General features: G+C 37.7%; 1 protein-coding gene across 1 annotated transcript; it reads left to right on the top strand.

Moving 5' to 3' along the window:
- Window positions 1-12075: 12075 nt before the first annotated feature.
- On the top strand, window positions 12076-17418 carry LOC142225139 (uncharacterized). The gene has a single exon (XM_075294915.1). The coding sequence runs from the start codon at window positions 12076-12078 to the stop codon at window positions 17416-17418; it is 5343 nt and encodes a 1780-aa protein (XP_075151030.1).
- Window positions 17419-17705: the final 287 nt, after the last annotated feature.

The following is a 17705-nucleotide window of genomic DNA, read 5'->3' as shown; positions in this document are numbered from 1 at the left end:
TTGCAGCATTTGCATAGAAATTCCGTCGGGCCCAGTGTCTTGAATGGTTTCGCGTTGTTGATGACATTGGTAATTTCGGCTATGGTAAATTGTGGTGTATCGCTGGCTCGAAGACCACGAAGGCGACGAATGGCTCTCCTTTTAACTCCATCTCTCTCTCTCTCTCTCTCGGGATGTTCGAAAACTGTTGGTTGAAAATCTAGAGCATCTCTTCGGATCAGTCACCGTCACGCTGCCAAAAGTGACTAAAATCCCATCATCCTTAGCCGGGGCTCGAGAGGACTCTCACTATTGACAACAATGTACCGGTTCCTGTGTCTAGGTTACATTACGTTTGTGTTCGTCGACTATCTTACTACTCTCCAGATTTATCTCCCTGATTCTAAGATCAGCAGGGTTAGCACGACGGCGTTCATCACACTCGTCTGCGAATCTCGCCGCTTCTGCTGGGAAGTTGGACATCACTTGGGCAATTCGACCAGCGTGTAAGATGTGAGCTGCTGCTGCGTTGAAGGTGCCCCAGAACACTTTCTGAGCCACATGAACATGGAAGGGGGACGGGAGCACACTGAAGTGGCGATCTGCGTATCCGCTGAAGCCGTTCCAGTTGGCTTTCTTTTGGTTGATGGACATCCGACGTTCATAGGTTATGAACTCGGAGGGTCTATCAATGGTGAGAATTATGGGGAGGTGAGCTGATCCCAATGAAATATCGGTCTGTCAGGAAACATCATTTATCAGATCAGTCGACACCAAAAGTACCATCACCAATAATTCTCATTCTCTCTTCGTCCACCGCACAATCTATCTGCTCTGCCAAAGCTATGACGCCCTGGTCAGGCGGTATGTACACGTTGTATAACTCTGTCTTGGCAGCCCCAAATGTGAATGCTACCCCCATACATTCAATGTAGGTGGCACTAGTGCCTAGCACAGGCGAAATAGGTCTTTATTCCACGGAACGGTGCAGTCCACCACCTACATTTCTTGTGTGATCCCGACATAGCACATTGTATCCATTGCAATGTCGCAAGCTGCGGGTGATATTTAGTATTGTCTCTTGGATCGCCGCGATTTTGATTCTCTTCCGATTCATAAAATCTACGATCTCAATGATCCTACCTCGGGACCCGTTATAATTAAATAGCAAAAATGATGCACTCTCAGGAACTGGTACAAAAATTTTCGGTGTATTATGCTGCGGCGGGGAATATTTTTGAGCGGGAGAGGTGTACGGGGTCAAAAATGATGCACTCTCCGCAACTGGTTCAACAATAACATATTCGGTGTAAGAGTTGCGGTGGGGAATGTTGTTGAGCGGGAGAAGTAGATGGGGTCATTTGTCTAATAATCCATTGATGCTGTCGTCGGCACAGCATTCTGCCACGTAATCAGTGTGACTATACTCCTTTAGCGATGTTAGGCCGGAACATTTCCAGAAGTGCACCCATTCTAGTCACATGTTACACCTCACCGAATCCAAACGATGGTTAGGTTAGTTTAGGTTAGGTTAGGTGGCAGCCCGATATATCAGGCTCACTTAGACTATTCAGTCTATTGTCATACCACATTGGTGAACTTCTCCCTTATCACTGAGTGCTGCCCGATTCCATACTAAGCTCAATGACAAGGGAGCTCCTTTTTTTAGCCGAGTCCGAACGGCGTTCCACATTGCAGTGAAACCACTTAGAGAAGTTTTGAAACTCTCAGAAATGTCACCAGCATTACTGAGGTGGGATAATCCACCGCTGAAAAACTTTTTGGTATTAGGTCAAAGCAGGAATCGAACCCACGACCTTGTGTATGCAAGGCGGGCATGCTAACCATTGCACCACGGTGGCTCCCGATGGTGAATTTGGTTTCGGCAGAGCGAACCGTATTGCAATGGTTAGCATGCCCGCCTTGTATACACAAGGTCGTGGGTTCAATTCCTGCTTTGACCTAATACCAAAAAGTTTTTCAGCGGTGGATTATCCCACCTCAGTAATGCTGGTGACATTTCTGAGAGTTTCAAAACTTCTCTAAGTGGTTTCACTGCAATGTGGAACGCCGTTCGGACTCGGCTAAAAAAAGTAGGTCCCTTGTCATTGAGCTTAACATGGAATCGGACAGCACTCAGTGATAAGAGCGAAGTTCACCAATGTGGTATCACAATGGACTGAATAGTCTAAGTGAGCCTGATACATCGGACTGCCACCTAACCTAACCTAACAATATCATGATCCAGGATTGGGAGCCTTGAAACCACCGTGGTGCAATGGTAAGCATACCCGCCTTGCATACACAAGGTCGTCGGTCAGTTTCGATCAAAGACCAAAAAAAGTTTTTCAGCGGTGGATTGTCCCCTCTGAATGGTTTCCCAGCAATGAGCAACGCCTTTCGGACTCGGCTATAAAAACGAGGTCCTTTTTCATTGAGTTATGTATAGAATCGGGCAGCATGTTGTGATAAGAGTGGTACCACAAAGGACTAAAATGTCTAAGTGAGTCCAAAATATCGGGCTGCCACTATACCTAACCTAATCTAAAGGAGGAGGCACCTCCTTCAACACAAAAAGACGGAAGAAACAACACCGATAAGTTGGACCCATAGGGTCAATCTGGTGCGAATAATCCCCCGCTGTGTGATTGTTGTCTGTTATAATCATGCCTGTTCGTCATGAGGGATGCCGGGTCATTTGCCACTTAAACGAATAGCCAGCCATATCACTTATATTCCAATTGTCCTGATCTTTTACCAATTTTGATTTAGGTATAGCTCTCATATATGTATATGTACAATTGCGGTAACAATTTCGGTAAATAGGGTACTAGTTCGTTATGCGCCGTCTAGACTATAAATTTATCCGGAAGACAGTGCTCGTGCCGAACATATCCCATTTATTGACCATTATTCAGTCCATTAAGTCCGAAGGCAGAAGCGATACTGCTGCATGTTTATGGGATCGATAACACATTTACCGATTACTTAGTCATCGGAGACAATTCGTATCGAATGGCCACATTGTAAGATTCTTTACAAATACAGACATTCCGTATGGAAAATCTTATAGTCTGGACGACGCATTATTTTAATCCTAATCTCTTGGAGATTTTTGACTCCAATTTTTTTCAAAAATTTTCTTAACAAATAGAGGAATTGGTATATCGTGAGTTTTTTAAAGGCCTTCAACAAACCAATATAAAAAAAAATTCAATTCTTGGTCTTACCCACTTACATACACACATTTATTAAAATACTTTCCAAAGACAATGTAAATTTGTTGCAATTTGTGTTAATGTGGCATTTGTCTTCAGTTCTTGCTACTTGGTTAAATGTGGTTTTGGCTGCTTGTGAAATTTTGAAAATCTTAAAGAAGGCAAAGAGATGAATCGGGAACATTGGCGCTAATGTATACAAACTCTACAAAAGGGGGAAAAAACAATGCATTCACAATTTTTTTTATCAAATTTTCTCTTGCATTTTTCATGCAGTTAAAACTGTTCTGTATATTCTCTCGTAGACTTCAAAACAAAGACAAGCACAGAATGGGCCATAAGGTGTTGACGGCATTGCTAATATGGTCATCAACATTAATGGAGCTACAATGTCTCCGTCTTTTCACAGTAGGCGACTGAACGCCTCATTAAACTGTATTTTGCTATGGAAAATTTGCATAATTTCTAGTCTTTAGAACCTTAAGTACATCAGCAGACTGGAATGGAAAGAAAGTGGAAAGTTTTGGTTAAGTACTGCTCTAGACATTGTCATGGCAAAAAAAAGGAAACTTTTTTTGTTAAACAGATGTTAAGTTCGGAGAAAATTGAAAGAGTTGTGATAATGCGATTTACCAATATTTTGCAAGAGGTGTAGTTTGAAATGTAAATCGAGAGTTATTCGTCGAAGGTGTGGTGAGAATGAAGGTGTAATTTGAAGAGTTCGAAATCAGAGAACACAGGTATTGCAAGGGCTGATTCTATGGGTGTTACCGACTTGGCTATAAAAATTTGGCGGCACTCATCGATAAGAAAGAAAATCGCCATTTGTACACGCAAAAAAAACAGTGAACTCTATGGTACAAAAGATTACTTTAGCTCTATTTGAGTTCATGCAATTATTATGTTTTGGAAAAGATTCCTTGACTTTAATAATTTATTGCGTACCTAGTACCTAGTTAAATAAAGTAAAAAGTGGCAACAAATTATAAAAAAGAAGTAAGGAAAGTCTAAAGTCGGGCGGGGCCGACTATATTATACCCTGCACCACTTTGTAGATCTAAATTTTCGATACCATATCACCTCCGTCAAATGTGTTGGATGCTATATATAAAGGTTTGTCCCAAATACATACATTTAAATATCACTCGATCTGGACAGAATTTGATAGACTTCTACAAAATCTATAGACTCAAAATTTAAGTCGGCCAATGCATTAGGGTGGAACACAATTTTAGTAAAAAAAAAATCTGAAAAACATATATATGGGAGCTAAATCTAAATCTGAACCGATGTCAACCAAATTTGGCACGCATAGCTACAATGCTGATTCTACTCCCTGTGCAAAATTTCAACTAAATCGGAGTTAAAAATTGATCTCTGTGGTCATATGAGTGTAAATCGGGCGAAAGCTATATGTGGGAGATATATCTAAATCTGAACCGATTTCAACCGAATTTGGCACGCATAGCTACAATGCAAATTCTACTCCCTGTGCAAAATTTCAACTAAATCGGAGTTAAAAATTGGCCTCTGTGGTCATATGAGTGTAAATCGGGCGAAAGCTATATATGGGAGATATATCTAAATCTGAACCGATTTCAACCAAATTTGGCACGCATAGCTATAATGCTAATTCTACTCCCTGTGCAAAATTTCAACTAAATCGGAGTTAAAAATTGGCCTCTGTGGTCATATGAGTATAAATCGGGCGACAGCTATATATGGAAGATATATTTAAATCTGAACCGATTTCAGTAAAATTTGGCACGCATAGCTATAATGCTAATTCTACTCCCTGTGCAAAATTTCAACTAAATCGGAGTTAAAAATTGGCCTCTGTGGTCATATGAGTATAAATCGGGCGACAGCTATATATGGAAGATATATTTAAATCTGAACCGATTTCAGTAAAATTTGGCACGCATAGCTATAATGCTAATTCTACTCCCTGTGCAAAATTTCAACTAAATCGGAGTTAAAAGTTGGCCTCTGTGGTCATATGAGTATAAATCAGGCGAAAGCTATATATGGAAGATATATCTAAATCTGAACCGATTTAGCTGATATTTTGCAAGTTTTTCGAGACTCATAAAATATTCAGATGTACCGATTTTGAAGAAAATCGGTTGATAAACACGCCAATTATGACCAGATCGGGGATAAATTTATATAGCAGCTATATCTAAATGTGAACCGATTTTTTCCAAAATCAATAGCGATTATTGTCTTTGTTCCAGAAAACGACCTTATGCCAAATTTGAGGACGATCGGACTTAAACTGCGATCTGTACTTTGCGCACAAAAATACATGAACAGACAGCCAGACAGACGGACGGACAGACAGACAGACGGACATTGCTAAATCGACTCAGAATTTAATTCTAAGACGATCGGTATACTAAACGATGGGTCTCAGACTTTTCCTTCTTGGCGTTACATACAAATGCACAAACTTATTATACCCTGTTCTACAGTGTGGCGCAGGGTATAAAAATATGGGAAACAATTAAATCTGAAGCAATTTTAAGGAAACTTCGCCAAAGTTTATTCATGATTTATCGCTCGATATATATGTATTAGAAGTTTAGAAAAATTAGAGTCATTTTTACAACTTTTCGACTAAGCAGAGGCGATTTTACAAGGAAAATGTTGGTATTTTGACCATTTTTGTCGAAATCAGAAAAACATGTATATGGGAGCTATATCTAAATCTGAACCGATTCCAACCAAATTTGGCACGCACAGCTGTGCAAAATTGCAACTAAATTGGAGTAAAAAATTGGCCTCTGTGGTCATATGAGTGTACATCGGGCGAAAGCTATATATGGGAGCTATATTGAAATCTGAACCGATTTCAATCAAATTTGGCACACTTGACTATACTGCTAATTGTACTCCTAGTGAAAAATTTCAACCAAATTGGGCCGAAACTCTGGCTTCTGGGGCCATATAAGTCCATATAGGGCGAAAGATATATATGGAAGCTATATCTACATCTGAACCGATTTCATTCAAATTTGGCACACATGACTATACTACTAATTGTACTCCTAGTGCAAAATTTCAACCAAATTGGGCCAAAACTCTGGCTTCTGGGGCCATATAAGTGCATATCGGGCGAAAGATATATATGGGAGCTATATCGGCGACCGGACATATCCCCCAACGGACATTTCGCCCAAAATGATTTTTGGGCGTTATGACCTCCACTGGGGCGTCACATCGCCCAATTTTAGTTTGGGCTTTATGTCCTCCCTCATCGCGGCCATAAGCCCCATAAAAAAATGTGGGTGTTATGACCGTTTGAATATAATTGAATATAAACAATAGTTTAAAATAACAAAATATATTTTTTTTAAATCATTCAAAAGCTATATATGATTACTTCATCTATCCATAATTTTTTTTTTTTAATATTTAATAGATAGATATGCCTCTTATTGACAAATATCGAATCCTGCTTTTTTTGTGTATGCTGGAAGAAGATGTAAAATTAGCATATCTTGGCTTCATCGTTTGTTTTAATTGTTTTTGACTGGAACATAATTTTTGACTATTTTTCTTCTCAGCGTATGATTGAAATGGAAAAGCGGCTAAAGTGGCACTACGAAGACCTATTTCGCTCGTGAAATAGGTAGGTTAAAGCTCCAAGACATTTGAATTTATATATTGAAACATGCATATTCGGAAATTGATAATTTTTTTCTTTTGAACAAACCAGACAAATGCTGAATTCAAAATTATTTATTTTAAACTGAAAATTGGAACAAGATGAGATGATCGATTTGCTGCTGATGGGTACGTGAAAAAAATCGCGCGCGCGATTTATTTCAAGTACCCATCAGCAGCACATCGATCATCTCATCTCTATCCAATTTTAATGTTTAGAACAAGATAATAAAACGAAAGTTGCAAGAATGTGAGGATGAACTAAATGTGATGAATTTAAAAAAGGATTCGCGCGCGCGATTTGGAGGCAGATGAGATGATCGACGTGCTGCTGATGGGTACTTGAAATAAATCGCGCGCGCGATTTTTTTCAAGTACCCATCAGCAGCACGTCGATCATTTCATCTCTTTCCAATTTTAATGTTTAGAACAAGATAATAAACTGAAAGTTGCTAGTATTTGAGGACGACGAGAATTCGGGCACGCGAATCCTTTGTTAAATTCATCACATTCAGTTTGTCCTCAAGTTCTTGCATCTTTCGTTTTATTAACTTGATTTAAAAAATTAACACAGTTATACTGACATGTCGTTTGTAACCTTCGTAAATATTAGTAATTTCTTATACCCATAAGATAAAATGGAACGACCGAAAAAGGGACATCAATAAAACAATAGCATCTCCATCATCCATATTATTCATTATTTCAGTTACTGGGGTGGAACACAAAGAGACTGTATGCCAAATCGGCTTCCAAAATAGTGGTTTGCTAAAATATCTTTTCCGGCACACTTTCGCACATTTAGTATTCACTCATATGTTCTGATTTGGCCAATAGTGCAATGAGTTCTTGGGGGCTTTGTGGAGCGTTTTGCACCATTTTCTCCTTAATTTTCTTATAGACCACGAGATCTGCACTGTCTTTCTAGTTACGGCATTTTGAATTAAATACCGTACATATTTAGTTAACCAAAATTGGGGATCAAAACTACTTCATTTAGGACAGTTTTTGATTTGTATTCCGACATTATTTTCCCCATAAAATATTGGGCGTTTTGACCGCTTATTTTTTGGGACATATGACCGCGATGAGGGAGGACATAAAGCCCAAACTAAAATTGGGCGATGTGACCGCCCCATTGGAGGTCATAACGCCCAAAAATCATTTTGGGCGAAATGTCTGTTGGGGGATATGTCCGGTCGCCAGCTATATCTAAATCTGAAACGATTTCAATCAAATTTGGCACACTTGACTATACTGCTAATTGTACTCCTAGTGCAAAATTTCAACCAAATTGGGCCAAAACTCTGGCTTCTGGGGCCCTATAAGTGCATATCGGGCGAAAGATATATATGGAAGCTATATCTAAATCTGAAACGATTTCAATCAAATTTGGCACACATGACTATACTACCACTTGTACTCCTAGTGCAAAATTTCAACCAAATTGGGCCAAAACTCTGGCTTCTGGGACCATATAAGTCCATATCGGGCGAAAGATATATATGGAAGCTATATCTAAATCTGAACCGATTCCAACCAAATTTGGCACGCACAGCTACAATGCTAATTATACTCCTAGTGCAAAATTTCAAGCTAATCGGGATAAAACTCTGGCTTCTGGGTCCATATAAGGGCATATCGGGCGAAATATATATATGGGAGCTATATCTAAATCTGAACCGATTTCAATCAAATTTTGCACACTCGACTATACTACCAATTGTACTCCTCGTGCAAAATTTCAAGCAAATCGGGATAAAACTCTGGCTTCTGGATCCATATAAGTGCATATCGGGCGAAAGATATATATGGGAGCTATATCTAAATCTGAACCGATTTCTTCCAAAATCAATAGGGTTCTATTCTGACCCAAAACAGGAGCATGTGCCAAATTTGAAGTCGATTGGACTTAAACTGCGACCTAGACTTTGATCACAAAAATGTGTTCACAGACAGACGGACGGACAGACGGACATGGTTATATCGACTCAAGAGCCCACCCTGAGCATTTTTGCCAAAGACACCACGTGTCTATCTCGTCTCCTTCTGGGTGTTGCAAACATATGCACTAACTTATAATACCCTGTTCCACAGTGTGGCGCAGGGTATAATGAACCATTACACACAAATTAATATAATTTTTATACACTCCACCATAGGATGGGGGTATATTAACTTTGTTATTCCGTTTGTAACACATCGAAATATTGCTCTAAGACCCCATAAAGTATATATATTCTGGGTAGTGGTAAATTTCTGGGTCGATCTGAGCATGACCGTCGTCTGTTGAAATCACGCTAACTTACGAACTAAACAAGCTATCGACTTGAAACTTGGCACAAGTAGTTGTTATTGATGTAGGCCGGATGGTATTGCAAATGGACCATATCGGTCCACTTTTACGTATAGCCCCCATATAAACCGATCCCCAGATTTGGCTTGCGGAGCCTCTAAGAGAAGCAAATTTCATCCGATCCGGCTGAAATTTGGTACAGAGTGCTAGTCTATGGTCTTTAACAAACATGCAAAAATTGGTCCACATCGGTCCATAATAATATATAGCCCCCATATAAACCGATCCCCCGATTTTGCTTGCGGAGCTTCTAAGAGAAGCAAATTTCATCCTATCCGTCTGAAATTTGGTACATGGTGTTAGTATATGGTCTCTAATGACCATGCAAAGTTGGTCCACATCGGTCCATAATTATATATAGCCCCCATATAAACCGATCACCAGATTTGACCTCCGGAGCCTCTTGGAACACCAAAATGCATCTGATTCAGTTGAAATTTGGTACGTGGTATTAATATATGGCCTCAAACACCAATGCAAAAATTGGTCGAAATAGGTCCATAATTATATATAGCCCCCATGTAAACCGATCCCCAGATTTGACATCGGGAGCCCCTTGGAAGAGCAAAATTCATCCGATTCAGTTGAAATTTGGTACGTAATGTTAGTATATGGTATCCAACAACCATGCAGGAATTGGTTCATATAATTCCATAATTATATATAACCCCCATATAAATCGATCCTCAGATTTGACCTTCGGTGCCTTTTGGAGAAGCAAAATTCATCCGATCTGGTTGAAATTTGGTACGTGGTGGTAGTATATGATATTTAACAACCATGCCAAAAGTGGTCCATATCAGTCCATAATCATATATAGCCCCCATATAAACCGATCTCGAGATTTGGTTTTGGAGCCACTTGGAGGAGCAAATTTCATCCGAGTCAGTTGAAATTTGGTACATTGTGCTAGTATATGGTCGTTAACAACCATGCCTAACTAGGTCCATATCGGTCTATAGTTATATGTAGCCCTGAGATAAATCGATCTCCAATCACTCAAAAATTGGTTGATATCAAGTTCATAATGGTATGGCCCCCATAGCTAAAAATGTATAGACTGAACTTATAGGTTCAATTAATGTTTATATAGCTCCCATATATATCTTTCGTCCGATTTGAACTTATATGGCCACAAAAGCCAGAGTTTTGCCGTGATTTGCTTCAAATGTTGCACAAGGGGTACGTTTAATAGTATCGTTAAGTGTGTCAAATTTTGTTAAAATCGGTTCAGATTTAGATATAGCTCACATATATATCTTTCGCCCGATGTGGACTTATATGGTCTCAAAAGCCAGAGTTTTGCCCTGGCTTACTTCAAATTTTGCACAAGCGGTACTTTTAACGATACTATTGTATGTGCCAAATATGGTCAAAATCGATTCAGATTTGGATATAGCTCCCATATATATATTTCGTCCGATTCGAACTTATATGGCCTCAAAATCCAGGGTTTTGCCGTGATTTGCTTCAAATTTCGCACAAGGACTACGTTTAGTAGTATAGGTAATTATGGCAAATTTGGTTGAAATCGGTTCAGATTTAGATATGGCTCCCATATATATCTTCCGTCCGATTTGCACTCATATGACCAGGGGGGCCAAAGTTATACTCCCATTTACGTGAAATTTCGCATAGATAGCAGAATTATTATTCTAACTATACATTTCAAATTTAGTCAAAATCGGCTCAAATTATATATAAAGTTCCCATATATACGTACACCAGAGTTGGGGAAATAGGGTAGACTGTTTCATATTTTATACCCATTTTCAATGGAAGTTTCCTCCAATTAACTGGATAGCGTTAGCCGATTTAAATTTTAATTCTAGAGATTTTGTAGAAGTAAAAAAATTGTCTCCTTTATATAGCTTCCAGCAAATGTGAAGTAGTTGAGATGGTAACACAAATTTTGGCCTACATAGGGGTGAAGGGTATAATATAGTCGGCCCCGGCCGACTTTAGACTTTACTTACTTGTTTATTTCATAAAAATGAATAAAAAAATAGACATCAAAATAACTCGAAAATTAATTTATAATAAAGCAACTAAAAGTAGTTCCACACTCAAACAAAAGTGAACTCTCTCTTTATTTCACTAAAGCCAATTTAACTTTATTTTAGTGCATGGAATTATTATGTTTGGAGACAGTTTCTTTTACTCTAATAATTTTTTGCGTGCGTCAATTAATTGAACTGAAGAATGGGAAAAAATTATTAAGATTTTACCTATGAAGACTATATCAGATTCTGGATTTATAAGAACCATTTTTGTTTGAGTTTTAGAGAAATCATTAATATCTGTTGTATGTGTGCAAGAAAATTATGAAATAACGCTGTTAAGATGCAGTGTATTTTATTTTATAATATTGAATTTTATTTTAAAAATATTCAATATTTATTTATTTAAAAGTTCCAATTTTTGCCAGTGTATTAATCGATTATCAAAACCAAACATTTTATTGCTTGTAATTATTTTACGCATAGCTCTCTTGAATTTATTTAGCTACAAGAAATAACTGTTTTGAAAGCTCAGCTCACTTTGTATAAAAGGCATGCAACCTAAAATTTCGTTTCATTCGTTTTGTTTGTTACATTTGTTTTTTGTTCATTGTCGCCAAGTTGTACAAACAACATTACATACATAACATATAGTTATAATTTGGAAATAAACATACACCTGTTTGCTGAACATTCGTGTTTATTTTGGAAGCATAATTCTTTCGAAGAATTATAAATAAAATTTGGAATTTTCGCTGATCGCTTTTTTTTGAAACTTTTGAACATTTGCATCATATACGTGTATTTCGATTGCACGTCAACATAAATTTGGTGACCCCGACGTGATCTTAAGATGAGTAACCCTCAGCCAACTGGTATGGAATCGTTCTTTAAGCGCAAAACAAAAATATTAAAGCTGCAATTAGAAAATTTCGAAAGGGGATTGAAAAATGCTAATGTGGACGATTTTGATGAAGCTACAGCCTCTGTAAAACTGGAAGTTTTAAATAAGCTATACGATGATTTCGAATCGGCGCAAGAAAGTCTCGAGCGTGAGGACAACAACGAAATAGAAAGCAGTATTCCAACTCAAGCGCTATCCATCTACACTTCAGCCAAGACAATATTAACTCGGCGAATTATGGCATGTGAATTGGGGCGCAATGGTACCCACCCGCCTTTTGTGAGACAATCGACTATAGATCATAATTCAATTGTAATACAGCCGCAAAAAACTCGACTCCCTGTTATAAAAATCCCAGTGTTTAGTGGTTCTTATACTGAGTGGCCGGATTTTTATTCTATGTTTTCGACAGTGGTTCACAGCGATGCTGAGTTGACAAAAATTGAAAAATTTCAGCATCTAAGGTCTAGCTTGTCTGGCCCAGCTTTGGATTCAATTCGCTCTTTGGAGATAAGTGATGAAAATTATGAAAAGGCTATTGAAATTTTAAAAAAGAGATTTGATAACAAGCGTTTAAATTTTCAGGCACATATTCGAGATATTGTGGCGATTGGTAACGTTGGGGCAGGATCAGTGTCAAAGTTGAGACACTTGAGTGACACGGTAAATTCACATTTACGAGCTTTATTTTCAATGGGTACCAAGGAACAGATTGCAGACTGCTTGCTAATAAATATCATTAGTCGCAAATTGGATATCGAGACACAACGTAAGTGGGAAGAGCAGACACCGGTTAATGAAATCCCGACATGGAGTTCGATGGACATTTTCCTGCAGAAAAGATGTCAGACGATGGAAAATGTAGAATGTGCAGAATTGAATCGACCAAAAGAGCAGGTGGGATCTAACATGTATACTAACCCTAATATGCGTAAAAGATCATTAGTAGTAACATCTAACACTATAAATTGTTTGGTATGCAATTCTCAATCGCATTCGATATTTAAATGCCCACATTTTCAATCGCAAACGCCATATCAGCGATTCAAAGAAGCAAAACGTCTAGGCTTATGTCTTAATTGCCTTAAAAAAGGCCACAATGCCAAATCTTGCCTCTCAAGTGGCTGCCGGACATGCTCGGCTAAACATAATAGTTTGCTACATATGGAACCTCTTCAAGCCCCACAAGTCCAAATGCAAAATAGCCGCCCACAACTTAATCAAACTCACAACAACGAACATGGTATGATTGAACCCAATGTATCTACATCTGTTCAAAATAACTCAAATATTCCCACAAATTCAACTTTTGTTCAAAATACGTCTGCCTCAAACCAATCGGTCCACACATCATTATTAGTGTCCAACAACAATTCTCAGTTCATAAATAATGAAATCGAAACATTTCAAAACACTATTCTAGCCACAGCTATAATTTTTGCTAAAAACAATGCTAATTCTCTCATCCCATGTAGAGCAGTTCTTGATTCTGGCTCGCAATTAAACTTCATAACATCGAGTTTCGCTCATAAATTACAGCTTAAACAGCACAAATCAACAACTTTGGTATCGGGTATTGGTCAGTCAAGTCTAAGTTCTGGAAAATTTATAAATCTTTTTATCCAATCTAAAGAAGGTTCAGAATCGACATGTCTCTCAGTAATTGTCGTCCCATCCATAATTGATAACCAGCCAACGCAATCAATAGATATTTCGGCTTGGAATATTCCACAGCATATAAGGCTAGCAGATCCGCTATTTTTCAAATCTCAAGCAATCGATATGCTAATAGGTGGGGACATATTTTTTGAAGTACTTAAGCCAGGCAAAATTAAAATTGGAAATGGATTACCAATTTTGCAAGAAACATCATTTGGCTGGGTAGTTGGTGGCGGTGCAAATAATTTGAAAAAATCGAATCATTGTTGTATCATTTCGAATACCTCGCAAATGAATGATAATGCTAATTTGGATCAAATTGTTCGTCGATTTTGGGAAATTGAAAATCATTTGGAAACTAACATAAAACAAACAAAGGAAGAGATTGATTGTGAAAGACATTTCATTGAAAATTATTGTCGATTGCCATCTGGCGAATACTCAGTTCGTTTACCTTTCAAAATATCACCCAGTCTTCTTGGCGATTCATATCAATCAGCACTTCGTCGCTTTAAAAAATTAGAAAATCGTCTCATCAAAAACAAAGAAACTTATCGACAATACTCATCTTTTATCAAAGAGTACGAATTTCTTGGGCATATGTCATTAGTTACGAGCTTTCCTGAAAATAGCATGCGATATTTTTTACCTCATCACTGTGTGACCAAAGCTGACAGTAGTACAACAAAATTACGTGTTGTGTTCGACGGTTCTTGTAAATCATCATCTGGTCTCTCGCTCAATGATATTTTGATGTGCGGGCCAACCATTCAGTCAAACCTGTTTGATATTCTTTTGAGATTTCGATCATTCAACATTGCGCTTACTGGAGACATATGCAAAATGTATCGTTGCGTTAAAGTTTCATCTGAAGACAGTTTTCTTCAATGCATTTTGTGGAGAGATAATCCATCAGAAGCTTTAAAAATATTCAAGCTTGATACCGTCACATATGGCACAAAATCTGCTTCGTTTTTGTCTGTTCGGGCTATGCACCAATTAGCAAAAGATGAAAAAGAGAACTATCCTCTTGGCTCAGAAACAGTTTTAAGAGATTTTTATGTCGATGACTTAATCACTGGTGGTGATTCGGTAGACGAAGTTAAGTCTAAATTAAATCAAACATCTTTACTGCTGGCTAAAGGAAAATTTAAAATAAGAAAATGGTGTTCCAGTGACATGCGTGTACTTGAGGATATAGACAATAGCGAAAAGGAATCATTTTTAAAATTTGATGACGGTACAGACATCACGAAAACTCTTGGTTTAATTTGGGAACCAAATAGCGACAATTTTCTTTTCACAATAGCTCCATTTGAATCCAGCTCTAACATAACCAAAAGATCGGTTTTGTCCACGATTGCAAAATTGTATGATCCCTTAGGCCTCATAGGCCCTATTATTGTTAACGCCAAAATATTTCTCCAATCTTTATGGAAGGAAAAATTGTCATGGGATGAAAATATTTCTGATCACTTAAAGGAAATTTGGTTCAATTTGAATAACGAATTTCGATTTATTAACAATTGTAAATTTCAAAGAAGAGTCGTTGTACCAGAATCACATTACCAGATTCATGCGTTTTGCGACGCAAGTATATCAGCTTATGGTACATGTATTTATATTGTAAGCCAGAAAAATGGTAATTTTCAAAGCCATCTTCTTTGTTCAAAATCTCGTGTGGCTCCTACACAAGTCATAACTGTTCCCAAGTTAGAACTTTGTGCAGCATTATTACTTGCAGAGTTGACTTATTCAATTTCAAAAATGGACATATTTTGTGGAGATATATTTTGCTGGTCAGATTCGACAATTGTTTTGTCATGGATTCGTGATCATTCGTCGAATTATCAAACTTTTGTCTCAAATCGTATAAGTCGCATACAGTCGCTTACAAATTCTATGCAATGGAAATATGTTCCTACGGGCCAGAACCCGGCCGACTTAATATCAAGAGGAACAACTGCTCAAAATTTAGCTACGTCAAGATTATGGTTAAATGGGCCAGAATTTTTAATCCACCCATCAAATTATTGGCCAGAACAGCCACCAGCATTAACTAATTTGCCTGAAAAACGTAAACACGCTTTGATCGCCACATCAACCAAGATTTCTGATTTATCCCTTAACTGTAAATTTATATCATCGTTTGGAAAAATAGCCAGAGTTTTTGCTTATATTTCAAAATTTGGTAATCATAATACAAAGTATCGAAAAGGTCCTTTAACTACTGTAGATGTCAAAAGAGGAAAAGAATTGCTTATTCGTATGATTCAAAAAAGCAGTTTTCCTGTGGAATACGATACAATAATTAAAAATCTTCAAATAAATTCATCAAGCCCGTTGTCATCATTAAATCCGTTTATTGATAAATTTGGCCTTTTGCGAGTAGGCGGTCGCCTCGAAAATTCATTATTAAGTTTTGAATCTCAACACCCAATCATACTACCTAAAGGTCACGCATTAACAGAATCATTAATTAAATATTACCATGAGAAAAATTTGCATGCTGGCCCACAATCGCTTTTGGCAATTGTAAGACTGGAGTATTGGCCGATAGGAGGGAGAAAGGAGGTGAGCCGAATTCTCAATAAATGTATTCGATGTTTTCGATTACGTCCCCGAGTAGTGGAGCATGTAATGGGACAGCTTCCAAGAGATAGAGTTCAAGGTATTCGTGCGTTTTTGGTGACAGGAGTAGATTACTGCGGGCCCTTATACTACAGATCTGAAATTCGGACCAAGTCTCCAATAAAATGCTATATAAGTTTGTTTGTATGCTTCTCGTCCAAGGCTGTTCACCTTGAATTGGTGAAAGATCTATCGACACAGTCATTTTTAGCTGCTTTAAAACGCTTTATTAGCATTCGAGGAAAACCAAGCATTATCTGGTCTGATAATGCCACCAATTTTGTTGGTTCCAAAAATGAATTGGAGGAATTAAAAAGACTGTTTTTAAGCCAACAACACAACGATGCTGTTCATTCCCAATGTTTGGAAGATGGAATTCAATGGAAATTTATTCCTCCAAGATCTCCCCATTTCGGGGGACTCTGGGAGGCTGCTGTAAAAGTGGCAAAATTGCACATTCTCCGAACTGTTGGTCTTTCAATTTTAAGCTTTGATGATCTTCGAACTTTAATTTGCCAAATATCTGCCATAATGAATTCACGCCCTATATGTCCCATTTCAGAAAACCCTGATGATTTGAATGTTTTAACACCATCTCATTTTTTAACAGGTGCCCCAATGACTTCAGTTGCTGAACCAGATTTATCCATGCTAAATATAAATCGGCTAGACCACTGGCAGCGAGTTTGCTATATGCAACAACTCTTCTGGAAAAAATGGAGCACTGAATATTTAACTATTTTACAGCAGAGAACAAAATGGAAGTCTCGAACAAAAAACATCGATATGGGAGCGATGGTATTGCTAAAAGATGAAAATCAGCCCCCGTTGAAATGGCAGTTGGGAAGAGTGGTCGACGTAACTAAAGGTCAAGATGGTGTTATTCGTGTGGTCTCACTTAAAACTACAAATGGAATTATTCGAAGAGCAGTGACAAAAATATGCCTTCTCCCTATTAATGAAGTTGAAACCTGTGCGCTTTCAAAGGAGGGAGGATGTTAAGATGCAGTGTATTTTATTTTATAATATTGAATTTTATTTTAAAAATATTCAATATTTATTTATTTAAAAGTTCCAATTTTTGCCAGTGTATTAATCGATTATCAAAACCAAACATTTTATTGCTTGTAATTATTTTACGCATAGCTCTCTTGAATTTATTTAGCTACAAGAAATAACTGTTTTGAAAGCTCAGCTCACTTTGTATAAAAGGCATGCAACCTAAAATTTCGTTTCATTCGTTTTGTTTGTTACATTTGTTTTTTGTTCATTGTCGCCAAGTTGTACAA

This window comes from Haematobia irritans, chromosome 2, assembly GCF_050003625.1.
Source record: "Haematobia irritans isolate KBUSLIRL chromosome 2, ASM5000362v1, whole genome shotgun sequence".
NCBI classification, from domain to species: Eukaryota; Metazoa; Arthropoda; class Insecta; order Diptera; family Muscidae; genus Haematobia; species Haematobia irritans.
The sequence above is the reverse complement of the archived record's forward strand: the minus strand, read 5'-3'. Positions and strand labels throughout refer to the sequence as shown.

Coding starts and splice junctions, on each gene's coding strand:
- LOC142225139 (XM_075294915.1), top strand. CDS start 12,076: ATGAGTAACCCTCAGCCAACTGGTATGGAATCGTTCTTTAAGCGCAAA.